Source organism: Hippoglossus hippoglossus, chromosome 19 (genome assembly GCF_009819705.1).
Source record: "Hippoglossus hippoglossus isolate fHipHip1 chromosome 19, fHipHip1.pri, whole genome shotgun sequence".
Lineage (NCBI taxonomy): Eukaryota > Metazoa > Chordata > Actinopteri > Pleuronectiformes > Pleuronectidae > Hippoglossus > Hippoglossus hippoglossus.
Window position 1 is genome coordinate 12,630,991 of NC_047169.1, and position 24,845 is coordinate 12,655,835.

Consider the following 24,845-nt stretch of genomic DNA (forward strand, 5'->3'; position numbering starts at 1 on the left):
AATAAGTCCTGCTTTCTAAGATCACGCTCTTGAATTAAGATAGAAGAAAAAAAACATACTCACAGGACATGGTAAGTTAAAAAAACAAAACGTGCAGAACGTGGACTTAAATCATGTGAATGCTGACTGGAATCCCAAGGTCCATCAAACCGACCCACATTGTTTAGGTGCAGGTTTCCGGTTTTGATCTTGGGTAAACCGCTCATGTGAAGACTTTGAATTAAAAAACACATGCTGATCAGTGAACAGTGTCCGTGTGAATTCAGTGAGAAGAGCTCGACTCTTTGGTATTTTACACCCGAGCAAGGTCTTTGCTCCTCGAACAGCTAGAAAGGTGGGTGTTTAACAACACCTGAATAAAGAGCGCCATCACTTTCAGTCCTCGCTGATACATCGTGATTCAACCGTTTGCCCTTCAAGAGGCTGAATACAATCAGTCTCTTCTGTGTGATACAAGAGCTTTCTAAAAAAACCCTGGCAACTCTCCTCACTAAAGATTTATCATTCATTTCAATGCAGCTTGTAAATGTCAAAGACCAAGAACAAATTACAGACATAAACAAATGTATTTTAAGGCTTTTACCTTATACAATGTATAAATTCTGACATGCTAAAACTAAAAAGGTATAACAGCAGTTTTTCCAACGTCTGTCTAAAGTTGAAAAACACAACATAACAAAACGAAAAATAAAAAAGAGAAATCAATCCATACTCCAAAGAACATGGTCAAAATTAACAAGTGTTCTAAAAACAAAAGCAAAACAACAAAACATCTACTGCTAATCCTGATACAGGATCTTTTTGTACATATAAAATAACTGATAGTACAGTTCAAAATTAAATTCACAGTATTCTTTTATGACGCGAGAAGACACAAACTGTAGTTTTCATTAAAAAGCAAACACAAATGGTCCACAGCGATGATAAATGTTTGATGCTTTCTTTCTGAACATTTAAAAAAAGAGCGAGTGAGAGAGTTGTGATGTAGGCGAGACAAAACTCCTCATCTTGTGAAAAAAGTTTAAAAATTACAGAGTGAATCTTAGGCTTCAGAGCAAAAATGGAAACGGGAAAATAAAAAAAGGAGAAAAACGTAAGCAGGGAAATGTCCTCAAGTCTGTCCAGGGTTAAAGTGGAGGCATCAGTCAGCGAAGCCTTGTTCCCACCACTGCGCTCGGCCGCCTCGTTCGTGAAAATCTCCCTCCTGCAGTTCGTCCGCTCCCAGTGGGATGGATGTAAAAACTCAGAAGCTCTGTAGATATAGTGACATCTTGAACTTTCAGTCAAACTGATGCCTTGACAGTTTGACTCTTAGGCCACTTCCCTTTTGTTTCATTCTTATTCGAAGCGGGTGGATAATCCGTAATGGGATGTTTAACAAGTTTTTCGAGTCCTGAGTTCCACTGAGCAGCAGTTGAGATGTTTTAAGCTCCAGGCTTTGTTTGTGTTCATACGAGTATATATTAATATTTTTCATCATACATGTTCAACAAGGTGAGCGTTATTTTTTTTACCCATAGTTAAAGAGAATTACGGCAAATAATTAATGCCTTAAAAAAAGATTTTCGGAATATTTTAAAACACTTAACTTTTGGTAAAAATACAATTTATTCCCAACGAAGAAGAAGCACCATGTCAAAAGGTCGTTGATGTCATTCCTCTGCTGTTAAAATGGTGTTGATGCGCCTGAAATGAAAAAGAAGAGACCATGTCAAAATTGGTAGGCAGAACTATGAGCAAAAACATGTAGAGATACTGCGCTACCAGCATCAGAAACGCCTCCAATACTGGAAAGAGTGCCGGGACTTGAATCTATGAACCGATCCAATACCATGTCTTTTAAGTATTTTAGTTTCAGCCAGATAAAACTGCAATTTTCTTTTCCCAACACAGTGGCTGGACTGCCACTGGCAAGTACTGTTTTTAGGGCGGCGGAGAAGTGATTTCCTGTAGTGTAGCGTTAGCCAGAGCTAGCTATGTCAGCAATTTGGCAACATTTCACACAGGATAGTCCCACAGCTAAAACTTCCACTTCAAGACCTCAGTCTGGAGGGATTGCACTTGTGTCATTAGGTATTTGAAGAACCATCACATGTAAGAGCACGAGGAGTTCACCCAGACGAAGGGAATTCAACTTTTTAAAACAGCATTCAAGCGAACAAAGAGCCTCGCAACAAATTGTTGAGTTCATCGTTGTGTATTTAGAGATTTATTTATTTGTGTTCTTTTCAGATACGACTGTTAAAGAATGACCCCATAGAACTTCTTTTTATGTAGTTGGTCATTTTCAGTCTCAGTATGTATTTATATATATGTATATACAGTTTTTAACCTGAGCCAGGCCATACAACAATGATAGCAATCAATCAATCAAAATACATATATTTTTTTGAAATGCAATGGTATCAGATCGGTTCTCTTTATCAGCCAATACAAAAAGTCCAGGTATTGGTATCGGTATCGAGAAGGGATACAGTTTATTAGCATTGACACTACTACAGCAAACAGTGATGATCAGTAAAAAGGACGCCCACTCACAGAGTCAGTGTTTCAGGCCACTGGAGAATCAGTGGGAGTTGCCATTGGTTCGACTGTAACCGTTTCCTAGAAAACAGAATGAATGCTTTAAACTGACACACAGCATTTAATTCAGCTATAGTATGGTTTGTATGTGAAAGCACCTGTAATACCTGTGTGTCCATTGAGATGGCGGTGAGTTGAACCATTGGTGGCTGAAATGGGCTGAGGGGGGGGTAGATGGTCAATGCGAGGATCAGCGTAGTCTATGCGCCGGCGTTTTTCTGGTAAAAAACCATAGTTGTGTGTAGCGTCCTTGGTGTCATAGTAACTCCGCTTGCAGCTTTCCCGTTCCTCGCTGCTTCTGTTCTTGTGTCTCTGTGCGGCGCCTGGGCTCTGCTGCTTGGCCTCGCCATCCCGCTGCCGCCTGTTTTTCTTCTTCTTCTTTTTTATTTCAGCAATTCTGTCTGAATCCACGTCAGAGCTTCTAGGGTAAGATGGAAAACACATGATTAGTCTTAATCCACAATTAACTGAGATATAAGGCTTTGTCTGGAGGGCTCAGTTACTTTTATTATTGATTAACCATGTGAAACACAAAATATCAAGAAAAAAGTGCCATTGCAACAACAGAGTCTGAGGCGACATCTTCAAATGTCTTGTTCTCTTGACAAAAAGGCCAAAACTCAAAAATGTAAAGTTCACAGTTATATGATAAAGAAAAGCAGCAAACTTTACATTTGAGAAGCTGAACACAGAATGGTCAGCATTTTTCTCCTTGTAAAAATGGATCAATAGTATCACTCACCCGCTCTCTCTGTGTCTGTCTTTGTCCTTTGACTTCTTTTTCTTCTTGCTCTTTTTGTGTTTTTTAGAGTGACGGGCCTCAGGGCTTTCGTCTCTCTCCTTGCTCAGATTATCAGCAGTCCTCTTGTGATTTTGATCGTCTGTGTTTGGAGCTGATCTCGACATGGAGAGAGGAGGCAGAGGCGGCGAGCCTTTGTACTTTGCCGATGTTTCTGACACTGTGGCAGGAAAGGAAGTCTCCTCTTTTGAAGGGTAAGAGTTCCTCTCCCTGCCGTTGCTCTTTTCCTTCGTTACCCGGGATTCTCGACTCTCCTGCTGCCACCTCGAGCGACTGCGAGACTCCTCGCGGTGGGAGTGACCGTTCCCCCTCCGCTCACAGTCCCAATCCTCTCTGGATCGATGACGGTGGTAATGGTGAGAGGACCTGTCGCGATTGCGCTCCTTGGGGTGGTGGACAGTCCGCTCATAGCGACGCTCAGAGTCCCAGTCTCTGTAATGTCGATCATGAGGAGACAAATGATCACTGTGCAAGCGATGATTGTGGCGGTGTTCTCGGTGGTCCCGTCTGTGCCGATGCCGATCACCGTCACTCTCCCGCTCTTCACTCCGGTCCCTGTAGTGTCTCTCTCTGCTCCAGTCAGAGTGCAGCCTGTCTCTGTCTCTGGAATATTGTCCATCGCTGCCACTAGAACTGGGCTTGGACTGTTGCTGCTCCTTGGCGTCTGTTCTTCCTTCCATCCCTGCTGACGGCCCGTTTTTCTGTGGTAGATTCTTGGATTCATCCCCACTTACGCTAACCTTCTGTGGAGCAGCAGATGCCCCAGTGGTGCTCTCGGAGCGGTCTGCCGGGGAGGATAAGGCCGCGGGGTTGCCATGATGTGCTGAGGAGGAAGCAGATTCTCCAGATGCAACAGAATGGGTCTTTGTAGCAGTAGCTGAAGGTGGAATGCTAACAGTGGAGGGTGCTGTATGCTGAGGCAGGGGTTCAGACACACTTTTAGCCCTTTTGTGAGGAGGGGAGAGGTGCTGGCTTTCACTGGCAGCAGGATGGATGCTCCGAGAAGAACAGGTCTGTGATGACGAGGCTGAATTATACGCCTCTTTGCTGGGAAAAACAAAACAGACAAGCAGATTAGAAATGCTATAAACCAAACCTTTAAGATAATTACAATTATAACTTAATAATTCACTAAATAAAATAAATAAATAAAACTTGTCTTGCTCATGGTTAGAATGTTACATTACCTTGTTGGACTATGGTCACCATCTACACCATTAGCAGCAATGGTAGCCCCCGAGGACAAAGATCCATGATCACTGCCACAGATCTGAAGGGCATAAAAATAGATCATTTTTTTATTCAAAAAAACTGATCAACACAAATAATGAACATGTCATAAAGCGATAGAAATAACACAAAGCATTTTACCTTGTCAGAGGTGTAGTGTCCATTCATTTTGTGTTGTCCATAATGGTGTCCATTTTGGCCTGATTTAGAGACGCCATACAATAATCCGTTACCATTATGGTGCACTTCTGACTCTCTGTTTGTGGCTTGAGGAGATTTCTCAAAGACGCCTCCTGTTCTGTTGTTACCGTTGAGGTGAGACTTAGCTAAGCAGCCATTCTCCAGAGCGCCACAGTTCTCCTGGTCTGATTCCTCAGAAGACTCTTGGCCGTACGGCACCAGGAATGATGCTCCATTACCTCCAGTGTGGTGATCGCCGTTACTGCAAGACATGCCGTTAACGTGGTGAAGCTGACGTGGAATGAACCGAACGTCTGAGTGGACGTCTGAGGTAGACTGTGAGGAGGATAGAGAGCTGGAGGAGGAGCCGCTGGCAGAGGAAGGCTGGCTGCAAGAGGATGAGGAGGAGGAGGAGGATGGGCGGTTCTGCTTGCTTTGTCCAATGAAAAATGAAAGCTTCTGACGTTTGTCATGGTCTGGGATCATTGTGGGCCGGCTGATTGAGTGGGAGATGGAGGAGGAGGAAGAGGCCAGTCCGTGGTTAGGTTTTCCTACAGCACTACTGCTGGTGCTGGGCTTGGAGCTTGTGGGATAGTCCCTCAGCGATCCATTCCCATTGACGTAGAGAGTGCTCTGAGAAGGAAACATGAGGTACACAAGGAAATATTTGTTGTCAAGGTAGAACACCAACTAGAAACTGAAACATGATAAATCACAAGTAGTTCGACATTAGCACGTCTGCAGTACCTTGGTCATGTGTGGGGGCAGCTGGGGACCTATAAAGCCAATGTTGTTTTGATGGACGGTGGTGTTGATGCGTGGTATCACCACCGGACGTGGTGACGACTGACCAGGGATTCCAGGGTTGTGGTTCATGTGACTGTAGTCCGCTGTTTTTTTCCCATCACTGGACCTGATGATACCAAAAGGAAGGCACATTAGCATCTACGTGACCAAGGTTCATTTTTTTTCATAATTTTGTTCAGACCATCTTCTCATCAAAATGGATAAATAACTAGAATGGCAATCAGTAGAGAACTTGATTGTCAAAATGTTACTTTAGTTACTCCTCAGTTAAACATTTTTTTGATTACATTTCTTGTTAAGTTAGTTAATTTACGACCAAATAAATTACAGACTATTGTGGTTTACTCACTTTATGTAGAAAAGGACATAGGCCTGCTGGTTGAGAACAGTCCTGATGTCGCTGACGGACACAGAGGAGTCGTTCATCTGATACCACTGACCATTGCTCGCCTGTGAGACACAACAGAAGTGTCAGCAGATTTGACAACAGATTCATCCTTGTTATCCAAATGTTTACTCAGTCTCTGAAAATGATTTTTAAAGTTGAGAAATCTGAGTACAAATATCACCATATACAAATGTGTTTTAAGACATATTACAATAGAACATACTCTTTTCTCAGTTCAGTCTGTTCAAGATTTTGTGGGAACTCTGCATTTATCTCTGCTACAGTGAGTTGTTGATGAAGTGTTGAGGAGATAAACGTGTGCAGGTACACTTGGCAACAGCAGTGTCCTGATAGAGTAGAACATTGATCTGTAGCATTGCCAGTACCTTAATATAGCAGAAGTAGTGTCCAGCGTGACAGCTGAATCCAGAGTGGACCAGCACAGCGTACAGGCCGTAGAGTTGGGACTCTCCTTGAGTCTGAGACATGAACGACCGCAGGTCCAGGTACTCTGGATATTTTACATCCTATTGGACACAGAGCAACCGATTAATTTCAAACCACTAATCAGATTTTCCCTTTACTGCGTAGTGGAGCCACACTATGACTGTAGCGTGACTCTGAATTTGTGATCGGGTACCTTTGTAATTTTGCCTCCACTGAAGTTTGCAAAGCGTTTGAGTGAGAGGGTGAGCACGGTGGCGTTGCGGTGGATGCTAAATCTCTTCGAGGCTGTGACCATTTTTTTGCACCTTAGGGGGACAAATGTTGAGTGGTTAGGCGACAAACTGACATAAATAAATAAATAAAAACACTTTTTTATCATCTGACAACTCACTTGGTGCATTTGTAGGCGTTTTCTCCATCCAGCTGCTCCGGCTTAACAAACTGCTCCAGAGCCTTTGAGACGCTTGAAGCCGTCTGCGTGGAGAGACAAATCTATTTTGAGAGTCTGGAACTATTATAATAGACCAAATCTGAATTTACATTTTGTCACACATTTGCTGTAAATCAGACTCACAAGTGACTTGAGAATTTTGAGGAATTACCTTAATTTCCAGAGTGATATCTAGAAAGGGGTCAAATGTATCTGAGACTGCTTTGCAGTTTAAACATTTCACTGGAAAATAAAAAGACAAGACAGGGAAATTAGTCAGAGAAGAAACAAAAACATGAAATAAGAAGAAATGAATCAAGAAAATAAAATTAAGACTAATGTCTTACCTCTGGACCTTAGGTACCCGCCAAATACTTGATGGATGAAAGAGGTTGCCTGTGTCTGCCTGTCCAATCTGTCACAGAAATAAATATTAGATATTATATCACGAAGGTAGAGACATAATTCTCCGTCTGTCTTATTAATCACAAAACAAACCAATGTTTGTACTATACTGAAACAGAGACAACCGGCCAGCTGCTAGTACCAAATGAGAACTGACTTGATACTTGCCATGGTTAAAATGATTATTTAAGAGTCTCCTGAAAACCACAATGGCCAGCAGTGTATCTATTAAACATACCCTGCTCTTGACTTTAAGTTAAAAATGCATGGAGGCTTCATATGTGTACAAAACCTACATGGCAACATTGCGCAGCACTGATTTCCTATATTTCAGCAGTAAAAAGGAATACTTTGGATAATCTGTATTGAGTTTTTATGCAGGATTTATCCTGGATGGACTCTAAAATGTTCAGTGGATTGACTAAATTTCTAGATTAAAAACTTCCTTCTAATGTCAAGTGCCTGACTTAAGATCATGAACTGTAAATCTAATAAGAAAAATATGAAAATATTGGGACAACCTTTGAAAGTAAACATGATTGCGTCTCATCCCTTTCATATATGAAACAGCTTCGGCTCAAACTTACTTGGTTCCAGGTAAGCAGGACTTTTGCATAGCATCCACTGTGTACCGCAGGAATTCATGGGCATCCTCTTGGCTTCCATAGCGGAAGTGCTTTGCTATCCCTGTGAGGGGAAAAAACACAATGGAGGAGGATATGTAAGCTTGGTAAATACCAACAATGATTTTGACAGAAGATAACTCAATTTATACTCCCACTAGATAGTTTCCCTCCAAAATGAAAAGGTAAACAGCAGCACAGCGCCTCCTGTCATTCATTTTAGGTAAATGTTTTGTATAAGGGCACAACTTCAGCATTCTAGCTTTACAAATACTTACTTTTGAGCTCATTGAGCACACCAATGGGCTTGATGACATTCCCAGAGTTGGCAAAGACCTGAATGATGTGGTTTTGCATGGTACACATCATACAGAACCCCGGCTCGTGACCTGGTGCAGGGAAAGATTCACAAAAACACTGATAAGTAAGACATTATTCAGACTAGAAAACAGCTCATAGACGGTGCTAAACTTATATGTATTGTATCACCGTACAAATACACGAAAAAATGGGTGCAAAGACCCACCATGAAACAATGAACACTAGCTCACATGTTTTAGAGTGCTCGCGTGTCAGCAAGTAGTTAGCAAATGGAGGCGTGTAGGTGAGACACTGCAGCGCTGAGTTGAGGAAGCATGTGTTCCCCATGTTCTGCAGGCCGGCACCGATACGGTGAACCTGGGTCCACTTCAGGATGAGGCGGTCTGGAGGGAAGAGGACCTTCTGCGGCAACTCAATGCCGTCACCATTGCTGATCACTGGACAAACAGAGGGACATCATTTCTTATATCAGATTTAATGTATTTACCAGATCGAGGACAATCTGACACCTTATAGTCATTGCTGATATTCTAATAAATTCTAAAATGTGATTCTTATGAATGTCTAACACTGTAAAACAAGCTGAGGGAGAAAATAGAAGATAAAGAGTTTGCAATTTCCCCTGAACAAGTCAGATTACTGCTCTTTATATCAAAACAACAATTGTGTCACGAGCTCAAATGATTGATCATGCTCCAGATTCCAAACTGGCTTTGTTACATAACTGGATAAATGAAGGTAGAGTGGAACCAGCAGCACAACACCCACAAAACAAGTTGTGCCACACTCCATACAGAAACAGGAGCCAACAGAAAGTTGACCAAAGCAGAGCAATTATTTCCAGATAATAATTCTCAACCGTCCTGTAGGAGTATGTCACTTAAAACATCACAGCCAATTCAGCAAAGGAAAATAGAAATCAGCAACGTGGTATTTTGTGTAAAAACAAATGAATTACCTTCAGACATTTCTGATGTCATTTTTTTTTTACCTTTCGCATCTGACCTAACAAAAGTGTGAAGAATCATTTCTAATACGAGTGGCAAAATCTTGACATTGGTCTCAAGTACAAGCTTAACTGTGGCTTGCTCCTACCTTGCTCCTTGGGCCGGTCCACAGATGAGAGAGTACTGTTGTAGACGGCAGCTCCAGGTGTCGGGCCCAGGCAGCCTCCTGGAGCCTTCAGCCGAGGAGAGTCACTCGGCATGGTGGGACCCACCGCCCAGCTGCTGGAACAGCTGCCGTCCATCCCCGCGTCTCCACTGGTGAAGGGAGATCGGTTACACCCGACTGACTCGTGGTCAGACTTTTCTGAAGATCTGTCAACTATGGTCATTGTTCATTGCTGTATGAAGAGAAAAACAGAAGTGTACAACTTAAAGATCTTGTTCTTAATGGGATGTATTTAAGGGAACACAATCTATTTAACTAGGGTTGTCAAAAAAAAAACGATACTCAGATACTAATCAATACTAAAAATGAGTATCGGAGTAGATACTAATTTGCAACAGTACCGTTACCAACGTCCTCCTCCAGTTGACTCAAAACTTCACACAGCACCGCTGCAGACAGGCAGACACACAAACCCTCCCCTCACTAGCAGCTGAACACATGAACTCTGGTTGACGTCACCACACTGAGCAAGTGTCGCCAACATAAAACTAACTTAACATGGCAACTGCTGCTGCTGAACAGCCATCGCGACCAGTTTTAGTCAAAAATGAAAAAAGCTAAAGTGCTGTTTGGAAGCATTTTGCATACAAGGTACAAAGATAAGTAAACAATGCGACAAAGTGGTGGCGACAAAGTCAAGTAGCACAACAAACTCGGCGAAGCGTCATAGAGACCAACACCCCCGGTCTTTATGATGCATTTGGAGGTCAGTAGAGTTCCTGTTTCAACAACATTGAAGTATTAAACTGTTGTTATAAACGTTAACAGCAGCACACGTTAAAGATCCAATGTGTAAGATTTAGGTGAAAAGGATGTATTGTAGAAATTGAATATAAAGTAATCCTAGAGATGTTATCACTAGTGTGTAATCATCTAAATTATACAAATGTGTGTTTTCTTTACCATGGAATGGGCCGTTTATATTCAAATACTTTATACTTACTTCTGGAGGCTGCTATGTTCTTTACAGTAGCCCAGACTGGACAAACTAAACACCTTTTGAGTTTGTATGACAACTGAAGTCTACCACAGGTTCTCTATCATGTTTTGGAGGGCAGGGTGGGGGGGTATTCAGCTGCAACATGCAACACACCACTAGATGTCACTACATTTTACACACTGCATCTTTAACCTTAGCCGTTTAACTATTAGCAATTAACTGATAGGAGCTAGCGGCTATGGCTAAAAATAAAACGACCAACGTCAACGTGGGAGCTGGAGAAGCAAACGTTATCAACCCCCGTATCACGGGGGTTGTATCGCCCCGTTTACACTCGCATGTAAACGGGGCGATACAACTTTAACACACTGTGCGCGCGCTCCCGTGGACGGCGATCAGTTTCTGGCAGACGATCACTTTTTGGCACGACACCTGCAGCCTGGCTCACATTGGCTAACAGACGGCTGCTAGGCCTGTAGCACGCAGCACCGCGAAACTTCAATAAAACACGCGCTAAAGCTCCATTAAACCCGGTGAGGGAGACGCAGCTCTGCCCACAAGCCCGTAGCTCTCGTCGAAGACAGGAACGGAACGACTGCGGGCGAGCGAGCCGCCGACGCCATGGAAACGGCGACACGTAACGCAGAAGCTAACGTTACGTGCGGTGGCGGCACTCGTGTGGTACTATTGATGCTAACGCCGCTAGCTGCCGCTGCTACACGATGGACGCTCTCTGACATGGCGGAGAGCGACACAGCCATTTTCTCTACGCGTCCGAGCGCGCAGTTCCGCCTTCCCATTCGAAGTGGCTGCGGTTCGGACGTCGGAGGCCCGGGTAACGGGACGTGTAGCTTAGCTAAGAAAGGAGGGGCTCGGTACCGGCGGCTGTGTGCGCCCACTGCGCTGCTCTCTCCGACATGACAGAGGGACCGGTGTACGGCTACTACAGCTAATCTGTGCGGCTCAGGCGCGACCAAATGTTCCGGCTGCACGGTGGAACTGCCCCCAGGTCGTGAACGCAACAACACACTCACCTGGAATCTGTTACGAACACGTTAATAGCGCCTGTAAATCCATTCCTCATTTCCAGCGGGTGTCCGGCGGTGAACAATGACGTAGCTTATTGCCCCACGGGTACATCCGGGCACACGGGATGAAACAAGGCGTGTGATTGGCTGCTTCGGTGATTTCTCGGCGAGGAACGTGTTTCGGGAAGATCCGTCGCATGTACACACCTCCGACAGTTGTACATGATGTTCAGCCCACAATCCTACTCTGTATATGAAGCCACGATACAGAGTCTGTCCAGAAACATCCCGATGAACACATTGCTGCAGCAGTATCATTCATCTTTGCATTATTTGAACAACCGACCACATTTTATACCAGTTTTAGGACATTTCCCGCAACAACAGGCTTAGTGCCTTGGCTTTAGGGGAATAAAAGAAATATCTAACCTACTATTCCAACCATTAAAATCCTGTTAGTTCACTCCTATCGTTATTCTACATCAGAAATGTTACAGAGAAAATACACTGAATATTCTGAAATTAAATATTAAAGAAAAACATTTACATTTACAAGAAAATGTCAAGTTCTACTCCTGTGCTACTCTGAATGTCATTCTAAACAATAACAGATCATTATTATTGTTTTGTCAGATATTTTCTGCCCTACTTCCAGTGTCTTTGCCACAATATGTGCGTTATATTATAGCAGGTGGCCTCAGATAATTTCCTTGCTAAAACCAGACAACCCGATTGTCCTGAAAGCACAGATCATGTATCTCTGCTGAGAAAAAGAAAGATTACTGGGTGCCCATAACATTTCCTCTTGTAAAGTATGAAAGTAGGGGTGATTTAGAGGTTACTGGCACAGGGAATGCACCATCAAATAAAAGAAAACATGCATAGAAATAAATGTGCTCATATCCAAGCAACATCATGATGAATAAAATAATCATATGATGCTTCTTCGAGATCCCAACAGACGTAGCATAAATAGTTTTTTTATTGAACAGCTGAATGAAGATAAATAATTGCCTCCTTGCATCCAGGTGTACCAGACAGACACACACACACGCACATCAACACACATACTCATAGCACAGTGGTTACATGAATCAAGTTCTGTCAGTCTGGATATTTCTTGTTAATGTTCAGGTGTTGTCCGACTCTGACAAACTGGCTGTGACCTGTGAGATCTGAAGCTCACTGATCTGTCTCCTCAGCTTCATGATCTCCTCATCCTGCTCTTCAACCCTCCTCTGCAAACCATGGATCACCTGAAGGATAAAGGATTATTCGTGATATGGTCAGGAACTTTCAGTGCAGATTCAAGTGTGATCAAGTCTTCCTGGAGCCAACAATCAAACAAACTGCACTTTACCACACATGAATAGATACAGTAAATAATTGCTACATAAAGATAAGTAACAATTCAATGTTATTTATACTTGTTTCCATAAATCTATTAAATCTTTGTAGATTTTATATAAGTAATGCCAAAATAATTTATTCAGAATTTTTTTTACTGCATAAAAATTCAGGGGTAGTTAATTTTTAAAGCTAAAAGGCTCTGTACCATGTCTTTGGTGCAGAAGAGTTGGCTCTGTAGAAGCTGGCTGGCCGTGGGACGAACACTAGGCTCTTTACTCGTTAGCTTCATGATGTATTTCGTCAGGACGGGCCATCTCTGGCAGAAGGAGTCTGGGATTTTCCCCTCTTTCAGGTCCCCAAGGGTCCGGACCCTTTCCATCTCCGTCCCAAAGGGCTGGAATAGCTCGAGAGCCAGCACTCCAATACTGTACATGTCTGACTGGAAGACCCACAACGATACAAATTAAGTTTAGACTGTTAAGAATTTCAATTAAGTCCTGAAAATGATGAAGGTGTAACGACTAAATGATAAAGTTCAAAATGCTTTGAGTATAAAACAATGATGAAACCTGTTTTACATGAAAAATAAAGTCTGAATTATTCATAGTTAAGCTGTTATAAGAAGATAGGATAACTCCTTTATTAGTCCCACAATGGGGACATTTTCAGTATTACAGCAGCAAGAGTCAAAAAGACATCAGGAAGTAATAAGTAACATGCAATACTTTAGCGTGAGGAATATAAAAAAAAAAAAAAAGAAATGTAGAAAAATATGAATGTAATTAAATTAGTATATACAGTGTAAAGACAGTGAAAATGATATGCAGTTTGAGAATATGTACAGTTAATGGATTGCACATGAATCGTTGATATTGCACAGACAGATTATACTATTACTGTTTACCTTTGAATCATAATGGGATCCATTCAATTGTTCTGGTGCAGCATAGACAACTGTACCAACACCACCAGTGTGCGAAGAACCTGCAAATTACACCACTCAGATGACTTATAAGCACACAGCATCATCTACTGGTTGTATGAGGTACCACGCCATGAAAATGTAACAAGGTAATAGGAACATTGTTACCACTGAGGGGAGACGCGGTGCTTTTGTGTCCATCTGCTATTATTCTGCCACAGGCCAAACCAAAGTCCCCAATCCGAACATGGCAGTCCTGAGCATGGAGGAAAATGTTCCTCGGCTGTGGGAAAGAGAAAAAAATTATAAATAAAGATGTTAAGATGCAATGTCTAAGGTTTTTGCATGTGTGATCCCACGGTTTCATGCAAATATTGAGGGGGCAGACATTAACAATATGAATACAATATTACTTATCTAGAAAATTTATATTTCTCCCTCTATGGCTCTAATGGGAAGATAGATGGTACAACACTGTGATGTAGATACTCAGCAAAAAATGAGAAGTGATTCTGGAAAAACACACTTTATATTCTGCACTGCAAAATGATTGATTAGAATGCACTGTGAGCATTTACATAGTAATAATTCCCCTGCTTTACTAAAATAAAACTATTGAAGTGCCACAAACAAAGGAAAAAACTGTTTAATACTCCACAGGTGACACCCTTTGGAGTATTTAACTAGTCCCTGTAATTGGCCCCCTTGACAGGAAGGCCGTCCATCTAAGTTAGACACGTAACTCTCAGACCAGAGTTGATTAAATCAGACGCAGTGAAAAACACCGAACTGAGGAAACGGAAGTAGCTGGTGAAAAAATTTACACACAGAAAAGGGAAGTAGTAGCAACTGCAAATTGAATCAACCTTCCTTTCGAGAAATTAACGCCTGCAACCACAAACTAGAATAACCCGATTCTGTTAACCACTCCCCTCCTGAAAGACTAAGCACAGACAGCAGGGAAGCTGCGATGTCTTGCTGGAGGAGCAGAGGGACCATGAAGACACGAGCAGTAACATGATTAAGTTTCACAACAATTAATTCTATACGGCTATTATGGATGAAGATGTGGGACGTATTGAGGATATGTCAAAAAAGCACGGGACCAACCTTCCCATCCAGGTACAAGTCGGTGAACCTGGGAACATTTTCTGGAAGGTAAATGCAAAAACGCAGACTTTGTTTTTAAATTACTGACTCAGATAAAGTTTTGAAATATGTTTAAACTTCCCTTCACAGAAAACCTTCTCACATAGACCAAAACGCAGCAAGTTATATATCAAAATATCACGAAATCTTGTACGAACGAGCATGCATATCAGAATCAAAATTCTTTTTATTGCCAAGTATATTTACACATACAGGAAATTGCCTTGGTGTGGTTAGGGATAAGGGTTATCATTTAATTACCCTCAAATGTCGATGCTACAATGGGATCAGATTCTGACAGTAAAAGGAAACAGTATAAAAGGGAGTTGCTCTTGTGGCGTTACACTACAACATATCTTTGTTTTCCAGTTTTTTCACTTTGTCTTGACTTGTCTTGCCCCAGGGCCTCCCCCTTCATCTGGCTGCCTCTTACAGAAGAGTAAAGAGCATGCAGAACCTGCTGTCATTAGGAGCAGACCCTGGCATGAGGTGTGGACACAAACACACAAACACACACACACACCCGGATACACCCATCAATATCTCAGTGTTGGATCAGGTGGTTTATTCATTGTGTAAGCCTATTGTTTAGTAGGATAATAAAGTAACTCAGCTAGAGTTGATGAAATAAGTCACTGGCTGCTTTTATCTACTACAGTAGATCGACCATTTTCCTCTGCATCAGTTTCACTGTCTCAGCCTCCGTCACAGGGACCAGCTCGGTCGAACCACAGTTCACCGGGTGATAACCAGTTGGCCGCGTACCTCGACTCCTTGGACAAAACCCGATTCCAACTTCCAGAATGCTGTGATCGGCGCGCACAGAAAGGCAGAGGCCTGTCTACAGCTCCTCTGTGAGCATGGTGTGAACGTCAATGCAGAGGTGACCAGTTTTTTCTTATCTGTTGAAATCTTTTTCATGTGCTGATAACCATTAATCAATAAAGTTGTGATTAAAGTTGGGATTGGTCGATGTACCCGTCAGTCACTAACTGACCAGTCTGCCTGCACGCACCCTGCCACTGCTCTCACTGCGCATGACAGGAGTCTTCAGCCAAGGAGACATACACCGTAACCTACATAAAGTGGAACCTGCTCTTGCTAGCTTTACCAGGATTACCAATCCTAGCTTTAATCTCCTGTCAGCGACATTCCTTGCCCAACATGGACAGGGTTAAATTCAATTGTTCAAAAAGTAATTTACAGTGCTGACTAAGTGTTAAAGTGTAAATATATTTAAACATGTATTATGAAAAACCTTCTAAAAGATTGCAGTTCCTCGAAACATGATGGCTAAGGGGTGGTTTTCTTGTGCTTCCTCCTTAGGTAGAGAGGGAGAGTCAGGAGACGGCTCTCCACCTATCAGTACGCTACGCTGCTCTGTCTGCAGTCCAAACTCTCACCAGTTATGGTGCTGAGGTCGATGCCGTGAACAGCAGCGGGATGACGCCCTTGCATATGGCCGCAGGGATCCTTCATAAGGACATCCTTGTTAACTTGGTCAGACAGGGAGCAGATATCAACAGGGTGTGTGTCGTTCCTTTGTTTGTTTTTGGCAGTTGTCATTTGCTTATATTTTCACAATAAAACACAAAAGACAAACACGATGATAGTGTTTGTCTTTTATTGTGAAAGGAAAATATTGAAAGATTAAAGATAATAAACCAAATTCAGTAATGGGCTTGTTGCAGGCAACATACAGTCTAATAGTCGGCTGATTTCAACTAAGCAATTTTCTTCTGAGGTCAACTAACAAAAAAGAATAATATTTTAACTTATTAAAATATTTTATACATTTACTTAATTTAATATCTGAATACTCATCAATTTATTAAATACACTGGATTATTTTGTTTTGTTTTTAAGTGTTTATTGAGCTTTATTTTATGTTTCAATGACTGCAACTTGCCACAGAGAAATAAAGATTAAATTGTTAAACACATCTGAATCAGATGTTAATCTTGTTATGTTAATGTTTAAGAATGAAAAAAGTAGTGATGTATTCCACACAAGATAAAAAAGATAAAAATCTCTTGCTAAAACACATGCTAAAAGATTCTACAGCTTAATTAAAAGTAATGTAAATTCTTGACTGTTTTCAAGGGGGTGAAGCACACAGGAAACACAGCTTTACACCTAGCTGCTGTGGCAACGGCCATAAAGAGCGCTAAAACCCTGGATGACGACATCAACTGCATTTCCGAGCTGCTGGAGCACGGGGCCAAGACCGACGCGGAGAACAAGGCCGGACTTACACCTTTACAGGAGGCGTGCTGCATGGGCAACGAGGAGCTGGTGGACCTGCTGCTCAGGTACGGAGCAGACATCCACAAGCTGAGCCGAGCTGGGGAGAACTGTCTGTTTCTGTTCCTGAACCACAGGACCAACGTAAACAACAGCTCCCTGCTGGGGAAACTAGTCAACCTGACATCCCCGCTCACCGTCTACAACCAAAACGGTCTCCTTCCCTCAACCTTGACATTACCGTGTTTCTACAAGCAGAGAGAACAGCTACTGAAACTCATTCAGCAACCAAGAAGGCTTCAGGATATTTGTAAGAGTTATATTTATTTAAAACATGTACAAGGCAAGAAAGGGGAACTGACAAAAATGCTGCCCAAGAGGCTGTGTGACTTTGTCTTCAACTCCTGGGAGAACGTACAGGACATCTCCTTTGTGACTGATGACGGACTCGTTAAATAACAGATTGATATCACTCAAACTTGACAGCTGTGTGTCACTGCGACTTACAGGTGACTGCAAACGATGCATTAAGCTAGAAAGACAATTTAAATCTAATAACAACACATATGAACAGATGCCTGTCAATGAAAACCATGAAAGCATCTCACCTTCAGGTCTCTGTGCATGATTCCTCTGGAGTGAATATACTCCACCCCTTCAAGTATGTTCCTCAACAGGCTGAGGGTTTGCTCAGTATCCACACATCCATACGGACCTGTCATAGAAGCCATGGGTCAAAACAAGGACATTAAACAAGTGAGACCTTCACAGAACGACTGAGGTCACTACTCCAGCAGGACTCATGTCTAATTCATATTTGCCTGTTACTTCTCTCATAGGAAGAAATGTCATTAATGGAGCCATTTGTTAATATACCGTGAGGATTTTTTCTTGTGCATTTTATAAACCTTTTCTCGAAGACAAATCTACAAAAGGTTTAACCAGCTTATTACAGTGCGGATTTTACCAGCTGCTAGTCAAAGCATTTGCTTGACCACTATCATTATTTGATTTCATATTGATGACATGTTAATGGATAGTTTTTGCACGTGTGTTCTTTGGGAATATAGACAGGAGAGCCGTTGAATCAGAAGTGATCAATTGAGTTAAACTATTGAGATTTGCTCCAATAGGGGCCGGTTCCCCCATTTTACGACTGCGTATTACTGCTTTTCGCTAAGCAATATTTAATTGTGTGCTTTTAAATAAATAAAATCTGTATTGGAACAATATATTACAGTGTAATGCATAATGTCTTATACACTTACATTTGGAGGTTTGTTCTCCTTTGGGCTTTTCATTTCTCTCAGAGATCCAGTCCTTCAATGAGCGCTCACAAAGCTGCATCTGGATGTAGAGCATCAGGTGGAACTGCACCTGCAGATAAAGAGGAACTGTAACAGAGAACTTACCCTTTTAGGTGTATATTTCACTTTATCACTTGCTCTGTATTTTAAAAACTGCTTTCAGACATGCACTGAACTCTGGACAATCTCCTTAAATTTTCTGAAGGGGCTGTTTATGAAAACGCAAATGTCCAAGTCTGTTGCTCCTGCCAGACTTCGAGTAAGAACTCCGAATGAGACCATGTGAGAACACAGCAGGAGAGTAACCGGAGGATTCACAGCGAGTGAGCGGGCACGTTGATGAGGTTTCTAACATGCAACAGATTGAATACAAATGGAAGCCATACACGTCACAAAAGTCCATGGCAAAAATGAAGAATCGATTGTAATAAAAGATATCCTGTTCAGTTTAATTTAAGAGCCAAATCATGACATAATAAGGCCGATAACTTAAGTTTGTAGAGAAAACAGTTCCCATACAGATGACGAGATGCGAGAGCTTTTGGTGAAACGGGCCAACGCTGGTGTCGGTGTGCTGTAAACAATAATGTGTTATCCTCAGTGGAATTAATACATAATGTCCAGACCCCATTGTGTGGCTATTCTCCAGAGTTCATGTCTGAAAACGGCTAAAGAAACATATGTGTTGTAAAAAATATGTTTATCTCTCATGTAATTGGTCTAATGCCTGAGTGACAAGCTCCTACCTCTGTAGAAGTTGGGAATCCGTTAGTCCACTGTTCGTCGATGCAGGACTTGTCGTTCAGCTCGATCCTACCAGACTCCTCCTCTAACAGTTCGGAGCTGTCCCAACCCATGGCTGGACATTTGGAGCTCTTTATGGGACCTTTTTGCCCCAGAAACACACAGGGGACGTAGTTCTCCGGGATGCGGTGCATCGTCTGGGGACACACCACCTGGCCCTTCTCTTGGGCTGGAACTAGAGCTTTGACAGACGGGGTCTCACTCGGTGACACTCGGTCACAGGCAGCTGCATCTGTTGATGCTTGAGTGAGGCTTCGAAAAACTATAGACAAGCTTTCATCAGAACTGCAAAAAAGAGTTTCAAGTTATTGAGCACAATTAAAAAGTCATCAGCAAGATTTATAAGATTTGTTGGTGATAATGTTTACACTGATCTTACTTGTCCTCTTGTTCAGGTGAATCCAGTTCAGGCAGGAGAGACTCTGTAACAAAGACAGTTCACACAAAGTTTGACTGGTGCACTGATTCTCAACCTGGGGGTTGTGAGATATATATATATATGATATGAGAGAATTTCTGGGGCAGTCACAAGATCATTTTGGGGGGTTGTGTGCACCAGCCTGATCATACTGATGGGTGGCGACTCGAGGTTAAGAACCACTGGTCTAATCGATGATACAGTCTTATCATTCACCAGTATGTCGTTAAACGTCAGCCACAAACACACGTTGCAGGGCAGCACTTAAATACTCACGTGGTGCAAGCTGAACATGTTCCATCCATGCAGTGTGATAGCCCACAACATTTACATGCTGCAAGCTGGACAAAACTTTGACCTCCCTGAGGACCTACAGTCAAGACGAAAACAAACATTTAAATTTGTTATAATGGGTGTGTTACATCTCTGCTGCTGCTGATGAAATACTGACCACCCACCTTCATACAGTCATCTTTTGAGACTTTTTTGATGAGAATTTTCTTCACAGCATAAAATTGTCCATCAAGTTTGTTCATAACCTGCAAGATCATCAAGATAACATGAGTGTGAACTCATGTCTTATAGGGGAGATGGACCGGAGGAACCGTGTGGATTAGAACAAAGTAAATACCTTAAAAACGTTTCCATATGATCCTTTCCCAAGCCTAAAGAGTTGTTCGAACTCACTGAGATACCGCGACGTCTGTGCTTGAAAAAGTCCCTCCTTAAGTCTGCGGGAGGGCAAACAAAACATCTTACATAACACTTAACTAAAAACAAACTAAAAACAGTTGTTGGAGGCAACTCAACATTCGAATGACACCAAGTGCACCTTACCTTACAGGAAGATTATACGTGTTTGTGCCAAGACCCTGTAAAAAAGAGGAAACACACTATGTTCACATTGGAAAACAAACACAGAGCAGAGCACGACAGAGTAAAATATGCAATATATTAATTTCATTAGAAAAGGACTATCAGCTTATTAAACTGTGAGCCGAGTTTGCTGCTTTGATCAGTGCTTTAAAACCCTCACTTTAGATCAAAACATACTGGCAGCTGTTTGAGACATGTCCGGTTACCTGCGGGTACATTGAGGAGGTGGCAGCGTTGAGCAGCTCAGTGAAGGCCCGGTTGTGCTGCAGTCTGATCGTGCTGAACTCATCACTTATGGCCAGAGGTGAGAGGAGTTTCAAGGCTGCTAAATGCTGGCCAATGACTGTCAGAGGGACGACAGAATTTTTTTGTGAATGAATTTGCAATGGAGCGCAACAGTGACGGCCCACTTTAAGAGCACACTTTGGTTGCGGGCGAAAAACTCCCATTCATTTTCTAGATTGACGTTTTAGAAAATCCCTATAAGGCCTACCAGCTGAGGCCATTCAGAGATGGATCATAACAATAAAACATTTGATTTGGTGCAAAAAATATATTGGAAAACAGAAAAGCAGGTAAAGGTACAAGGCCGTGTATATAATTATTGTTAGTGTGAAGGAACAACGCATTCCATTAACCATTGCGAATGATCCCTTTCCAATGACTTTCAGTGCTTCTTCTTGAATTTAACCTTGTTAATTTAACCCTGAACGATCTGATCACCAACAAGGTCTTTGCAGTTGTGGTAAACATTTCCATGGTAACAGCGAGCACCAACAATGGCTACTACACTTGAGAATTGTAGGTAGTGTCGTACTACTCCTCAACATCATGAATAAAACATATTTTTCTGAAAACACATAGTTAATATCATACAGATTTGTGGCTTATTCAGGAGCATAGAGCATCATTTGACAGTCTCGTAGTTTGTGGCAAGTCTGCACTGGATGGTTACAATATTATGGCTGATAATCAAAATCTCTACTCAGAAAATGAATGGGATTTTTTACGTCCGGAACCACACTGTCGATCTTTTTCAACAACAAACACTCATCTAAAAACACTTCAAACAGTCTGGTATAGGGTCTAAACATGTATTCATTTTTTTAACTGTCATTTCCAGTGTTATTGCTCTGTGATTACCTTTGAACAGCCTATGTGAGCGTGTTGGATTCCTCTCGTAGATGAAGCACAGCTGCTCCAGAAGAGAGCCCAGGAGAAGGTGGTTGGGGATCGCAGAGGCAAACTCTTGGATGGACGGGTAATGTCTTTCTGCCATTAACACCTCATGGTTATTATCTGTGTCAGAAGCTGAGTATTGAAAATGAGGAGGAGAAGGAAGCAGTTGAGAATTATTATTTTTTAAATTCACAGTTTTGACATGATTCTTTGTTCAGTTTCTCTTTTGCATAATTGTTACTAATAAAACACCCCCTCAATAGACCCAAACTGAATATTTTAGCACAAAAAAAGGATTTAGATTATATGTTATTTTGTTCAAATTTCAATCAAATCAAATATTCATACATACAGAATTGCAGCTGTCTTACCTTCTTCAATAACTTTTGCAATCATTTCAACAATCCCTTTTTCTCGTAGGTCCATTTTTCGGTATAAAACCCTTTTGGTGCAATATTCGAGACTCAGAGCCGTACTAATGAATAATCCTATTCACCTTCAAGGCCCAAAATGAGCTCATCTGGATGAAACATAAGGGGGTGTGCACAGTGTTAATGCTTATCTGCCTGGTCCAGCGGACACCAGCCTCCTCCACCTACCTTACTCTGTAAACACATGACCCAGCTAAGACACTTGGTCACTGTGACAGGACACGTTTTCATGTCAGTGTCATCATACTGCAGGATGTGTGGAGTAGCAAGTCTTGGCTTGTTTTAGAGTTAACCTTTTATTCTGATGCTGTTACTGGACCCATGCAAACGTATCTGTCAACTGCAAGTAGGTTTAAGGGTAAAAGGGTATTCCACCGATTTTACACGTGAAGGTCAATTAACTTGTCAGTACTACTCAAACTATGAAAACAGGCTGCATCAAGTCTTGTGGAGGCACTGGAGGGAGCTCTCTAAAGACTGAGAAAATAACTCTAAAATGTAAATGTTATCCTGAACTTTACTTCCATTAGACCTTCTCTTCCCCCAAAAGAGGAAGAGAAAGTCTTATGAAAGCCATTTTTCAGTGTCAATTTGGGAAATGATCCACCCATTTTGAAACGTGACTCATATTTGGAACAAACTAAAATGGCAATCAGTAGAGTGCATACTTCTGCCAAGGCCTAACAGTCCCCTTCAAATACATGCCTGTTTTTTTACCATCAAGTTCCATGAATTATTTCTTGAGAAATTCACAAAAATGCCGTAAAAAATATCCTATTTGGCAATATTAAAGAAAGATAATTCCTGTTATGGAACATTTTAATGGAGATTATTCCTACAATGTCCAATCAATGTTCATCGGAGGGGGCTTTAAACATGAATAGTTTGCAGCTTGTGTAAAACAAAGAAACAGGCTTATGTAGAATGGATGACTGCCCCCGAGCTCAAGGAGAGGCTAAAAGATATGTGCATGGAAATGCATTTGTTCACCCTGAAGTTTAATAATAACAACAAACACTATAAAAGTAGTAAAACAGGGATACACTCAAGTGGAAACACAGTAGTACAAACATTGCTGTGTAAGAAGATCTGAGCTCAGTTTCAAAACAACTTTAGGTTTACCCGGACAAGCTGAGCGATCATTGTCTCTGTTGTTTTCAGAATATAACAAACTGAGGAGCATTTTTGGCAAAACTCCACAAACCAAAGTTGAGTCTGATGAGTTAAAGATTCAGTGTGTAGAATTTAGTGGTGCAGCTGAATCCCCCCCCTCCTCCCGCCTTCCAAACATGACAGAGAGCCTGTGGTCGCTGCAGTTGTCATAACATCTCAAAGGGTGTTTAGTTTGCAAAAAACATGGCGGCCTCCGTAGAGAGGACCCGCTCCCAATGTAAATACAAAGTAGGTAAAGAAAACAACAATTGGTACACTTTAGATGAAACACACTAATAAAAACATTACCAAGATTATTTGGGTCCTTTGAGTGTAGGAGATGCTGGTTTATCAGGATGAAAACACATAAATCAAAGTGTAATAAGAGTTATTTGATGGTAAGTAGCTGGAGTGATGCTGGGATGAGCCCATAACTGTTTACATGACGTATTATTGCGTAACGAGGGCCTTGTGCCAGTTCATGCTGGTCAAAGTGTTCTTCTGGTCTAACAGGGGGATGTCTGTCAACCACATGCAGCGACTTTACAGCAGAATAACAACAACAGCTGCTTACTGTCGAACTGGACTTCTTCTTCTTCGTCCTCTTCTCTCGCCCAACTCTCCATGCTAACGTTAGCTTTAGCTTCATGTCTCCCGGCGGCTCTCAGCTGGAATCGGACTAAGATGTTGCTGCCGCTGCTGAAACTCTCCTCCGAGCGCAGCGCGCCGGTGTTGGGTATCGAGCTGAACATGTCTGGACGCGAATCGCGATGGTTTGACAGCACAAAAATTAAAAAAAGATAGTTACAAAACAAACGCTGCCCAGCTCACAACAACTACCCCATAACTGCAGTATGAAAACCAAATAGATAGAAGTTGGCTTCTCAAACGTTTAGTAAACCATCAGAAAAGCTAAAGTCCCTCATATGTCAAAGCCATGCCGAGGACAGCCATGATTAACAGCCCGGGGAGAGTCTACAAATAACCGATGGTGACTTAATATTCCAATATAATGGAACATGTTGCGTTTTATAATTACAGCGTGAAATCAACATTCATACACTGTGTTGTGTTTTATCAGAAACACAAATCTACATCTTAAAGTGGGTGAGAACGAAGCTGCAGCAAACTAGTTATTCGTTTTTGTAAAATGTGAGAGGTTTGCACACGGGTCCTAACATCTCAACAGGTCACAGCGGTGCGTTCACGTGCTCATCGGGAAGATCCCCAGCTCGCGAGTTGTGAAGTCGTGTTTATGTGCTTTCATAATGTGTAGGAAAAAAGAAACGTGGAAAAACAAAATTTGTTGTATTTTTGTGTTTAGGGTGTTTAAGCAACACGTTGATATCTATTTCCAATATTTGCATGATAATAAAGGGTAAAAATGGCGCTGTTCCGACTTGATGTGGAGTTCACGTGAATTTCCTGATTTGGTCACTCATTTTACCGATTAGTCTAATAGTACATGAATGCACCCAAGGCTGATGATGAAGTGTTACAAAGTTGGCGGCCACACTTTCGATACATTTGTTATTAATTCATGTAGAGCGATATCATTATTATTACGTTATCATCGCTCACATATTTAAGTTTGATCTTTTACACACCAACCATTTATTTTAAATATATTTGAATTTTTTACATTTGATGGTAAAAACT

At 41.8% G+C, this 24,845-nt stretch overlaps 3 protein-coding genes across 5 annotated transcripts; 1 reads left to right on the forward strand and 2 right to left on the reverse strand.

Annotated features, from left to right (window-relative positions):
- Nucleotides 1–121: 121 nt before the first annotated feature.
- usp42 (ubiquitin specific peptidase 42) lies at nt 122–11,727 on the reverse strand. Its single transcript, XM_034569707.1, has 18 exons — nt 11,361–11,727; nt 9,309–9,558; nt 8,444–8,650; nt 8,171–8,281; nt 7,857–7,956; nt 7,212–7,279; nt 7,037–7,107; nt 6,826–6,908; nt 6,628–6,739; nt 6,374–6,514; nt 5,949–6,049; nt 5,540–5,705; nt 4,754–5,425; nt 4,570–4,652; nt 3,326–4,429; nt 2,691–3,004; nt 2,539–2,604; nt 122–1,686 (listed from the first exon to the last, which is right to left on the reverse strand). The coding sequence occupies exons 2-17, from the start codon at nt 9,547–9,549 to the stop codon at nt 2,567–2,569; spliced, it is 3,612 nt and encodes a 1,203-aa protein (XP_034425598.1). The 5' UTR covers nt 9,550–9,558; nt 11,361–11,727; the 3' UTR covers nt 122–1,686; nt 2,539–2,566.
- Nucleotides 11,728–12,299: 572 nt separating this feature from the next.
- Nucleotides 12,300–24,140, reverse strand: eif2ak1 (eukaryotic translation initiation factor 2-alpha kinase 1). Of its 2 annotated transcripts, none has more exons than XM_034569709.1 (15): nt 23,761–24,140; nt 21,568–21,735; nt 20,631–20,767; nt 20,386–20,420; nt 20,180–20,279; nt 20,007–20,087; nt 19,825–19,918; nt 19,510–19,552; nt 19,073–19,415; nt 18,288–18,396; nt 17,628–17,734; nt 13,795–13,909; nt 13,609–13,688; nt 12,910–13,143; nt 12,300–12,610 (listed from the first exon to the last, which is right to left on the reverse strand). In XM_034569709.1, exons 1-15 carry the CDS (start codon nt 23,936–23,938, stop codon nt 12,485–12,487), a joined length of 1,950 nt encoding a protein of 649 aa, XP_034425600.1. In that variant the 5' UTR covers nt 23,939–24,140; the 3' UTR covers nt 12,300–12,484. The 2 variants fall into 2 exon arrangements, with proteins under 2 accessions (XP_034425600.1, XP_034425601.1); XM_034569710.1 differs by lacking the exon at nt 23,761–24,140 and adding an exon at nt 21,975–22,123.
- Nucleotides 13,930–17,598, forward strand: LOC117752433 (ankyrin repeat domain-containing protein 61-like). 2 transcript variants are annotated; one of them, XM_034569711.1, is made up of 6 exons: nt 13,930–14,784; nt 15,179–15,264; nt 15,487–15,658; nt 16,102–16,302; nt 16,879–17,498; nt 17,530–17,598. In XM_034569711.1, exons 1-5 carry the CDS (start codon nt 14,683–14,685, stop codon nt 17,476–17,478), a joined length of 1,161 nt encoding a protein of 386 aa, XP_034425602.1. In that variant the 5' UTR covers nt 13,930–14,682; the 3' UTR covers nt 17,479–17,498; nt 17,530–17,598. The 2 variants fall into 2 exon arrangements, with proteins under 2 accessions (XP_034425602.1, XP_034425603.1); XM_034569712.1 differs by having other exon boundaries at nt 16,879–17,479; nt 17,550–17,598.
- Nucleotides 24,141–24,845: the final 705 nt, after the last annotated feature.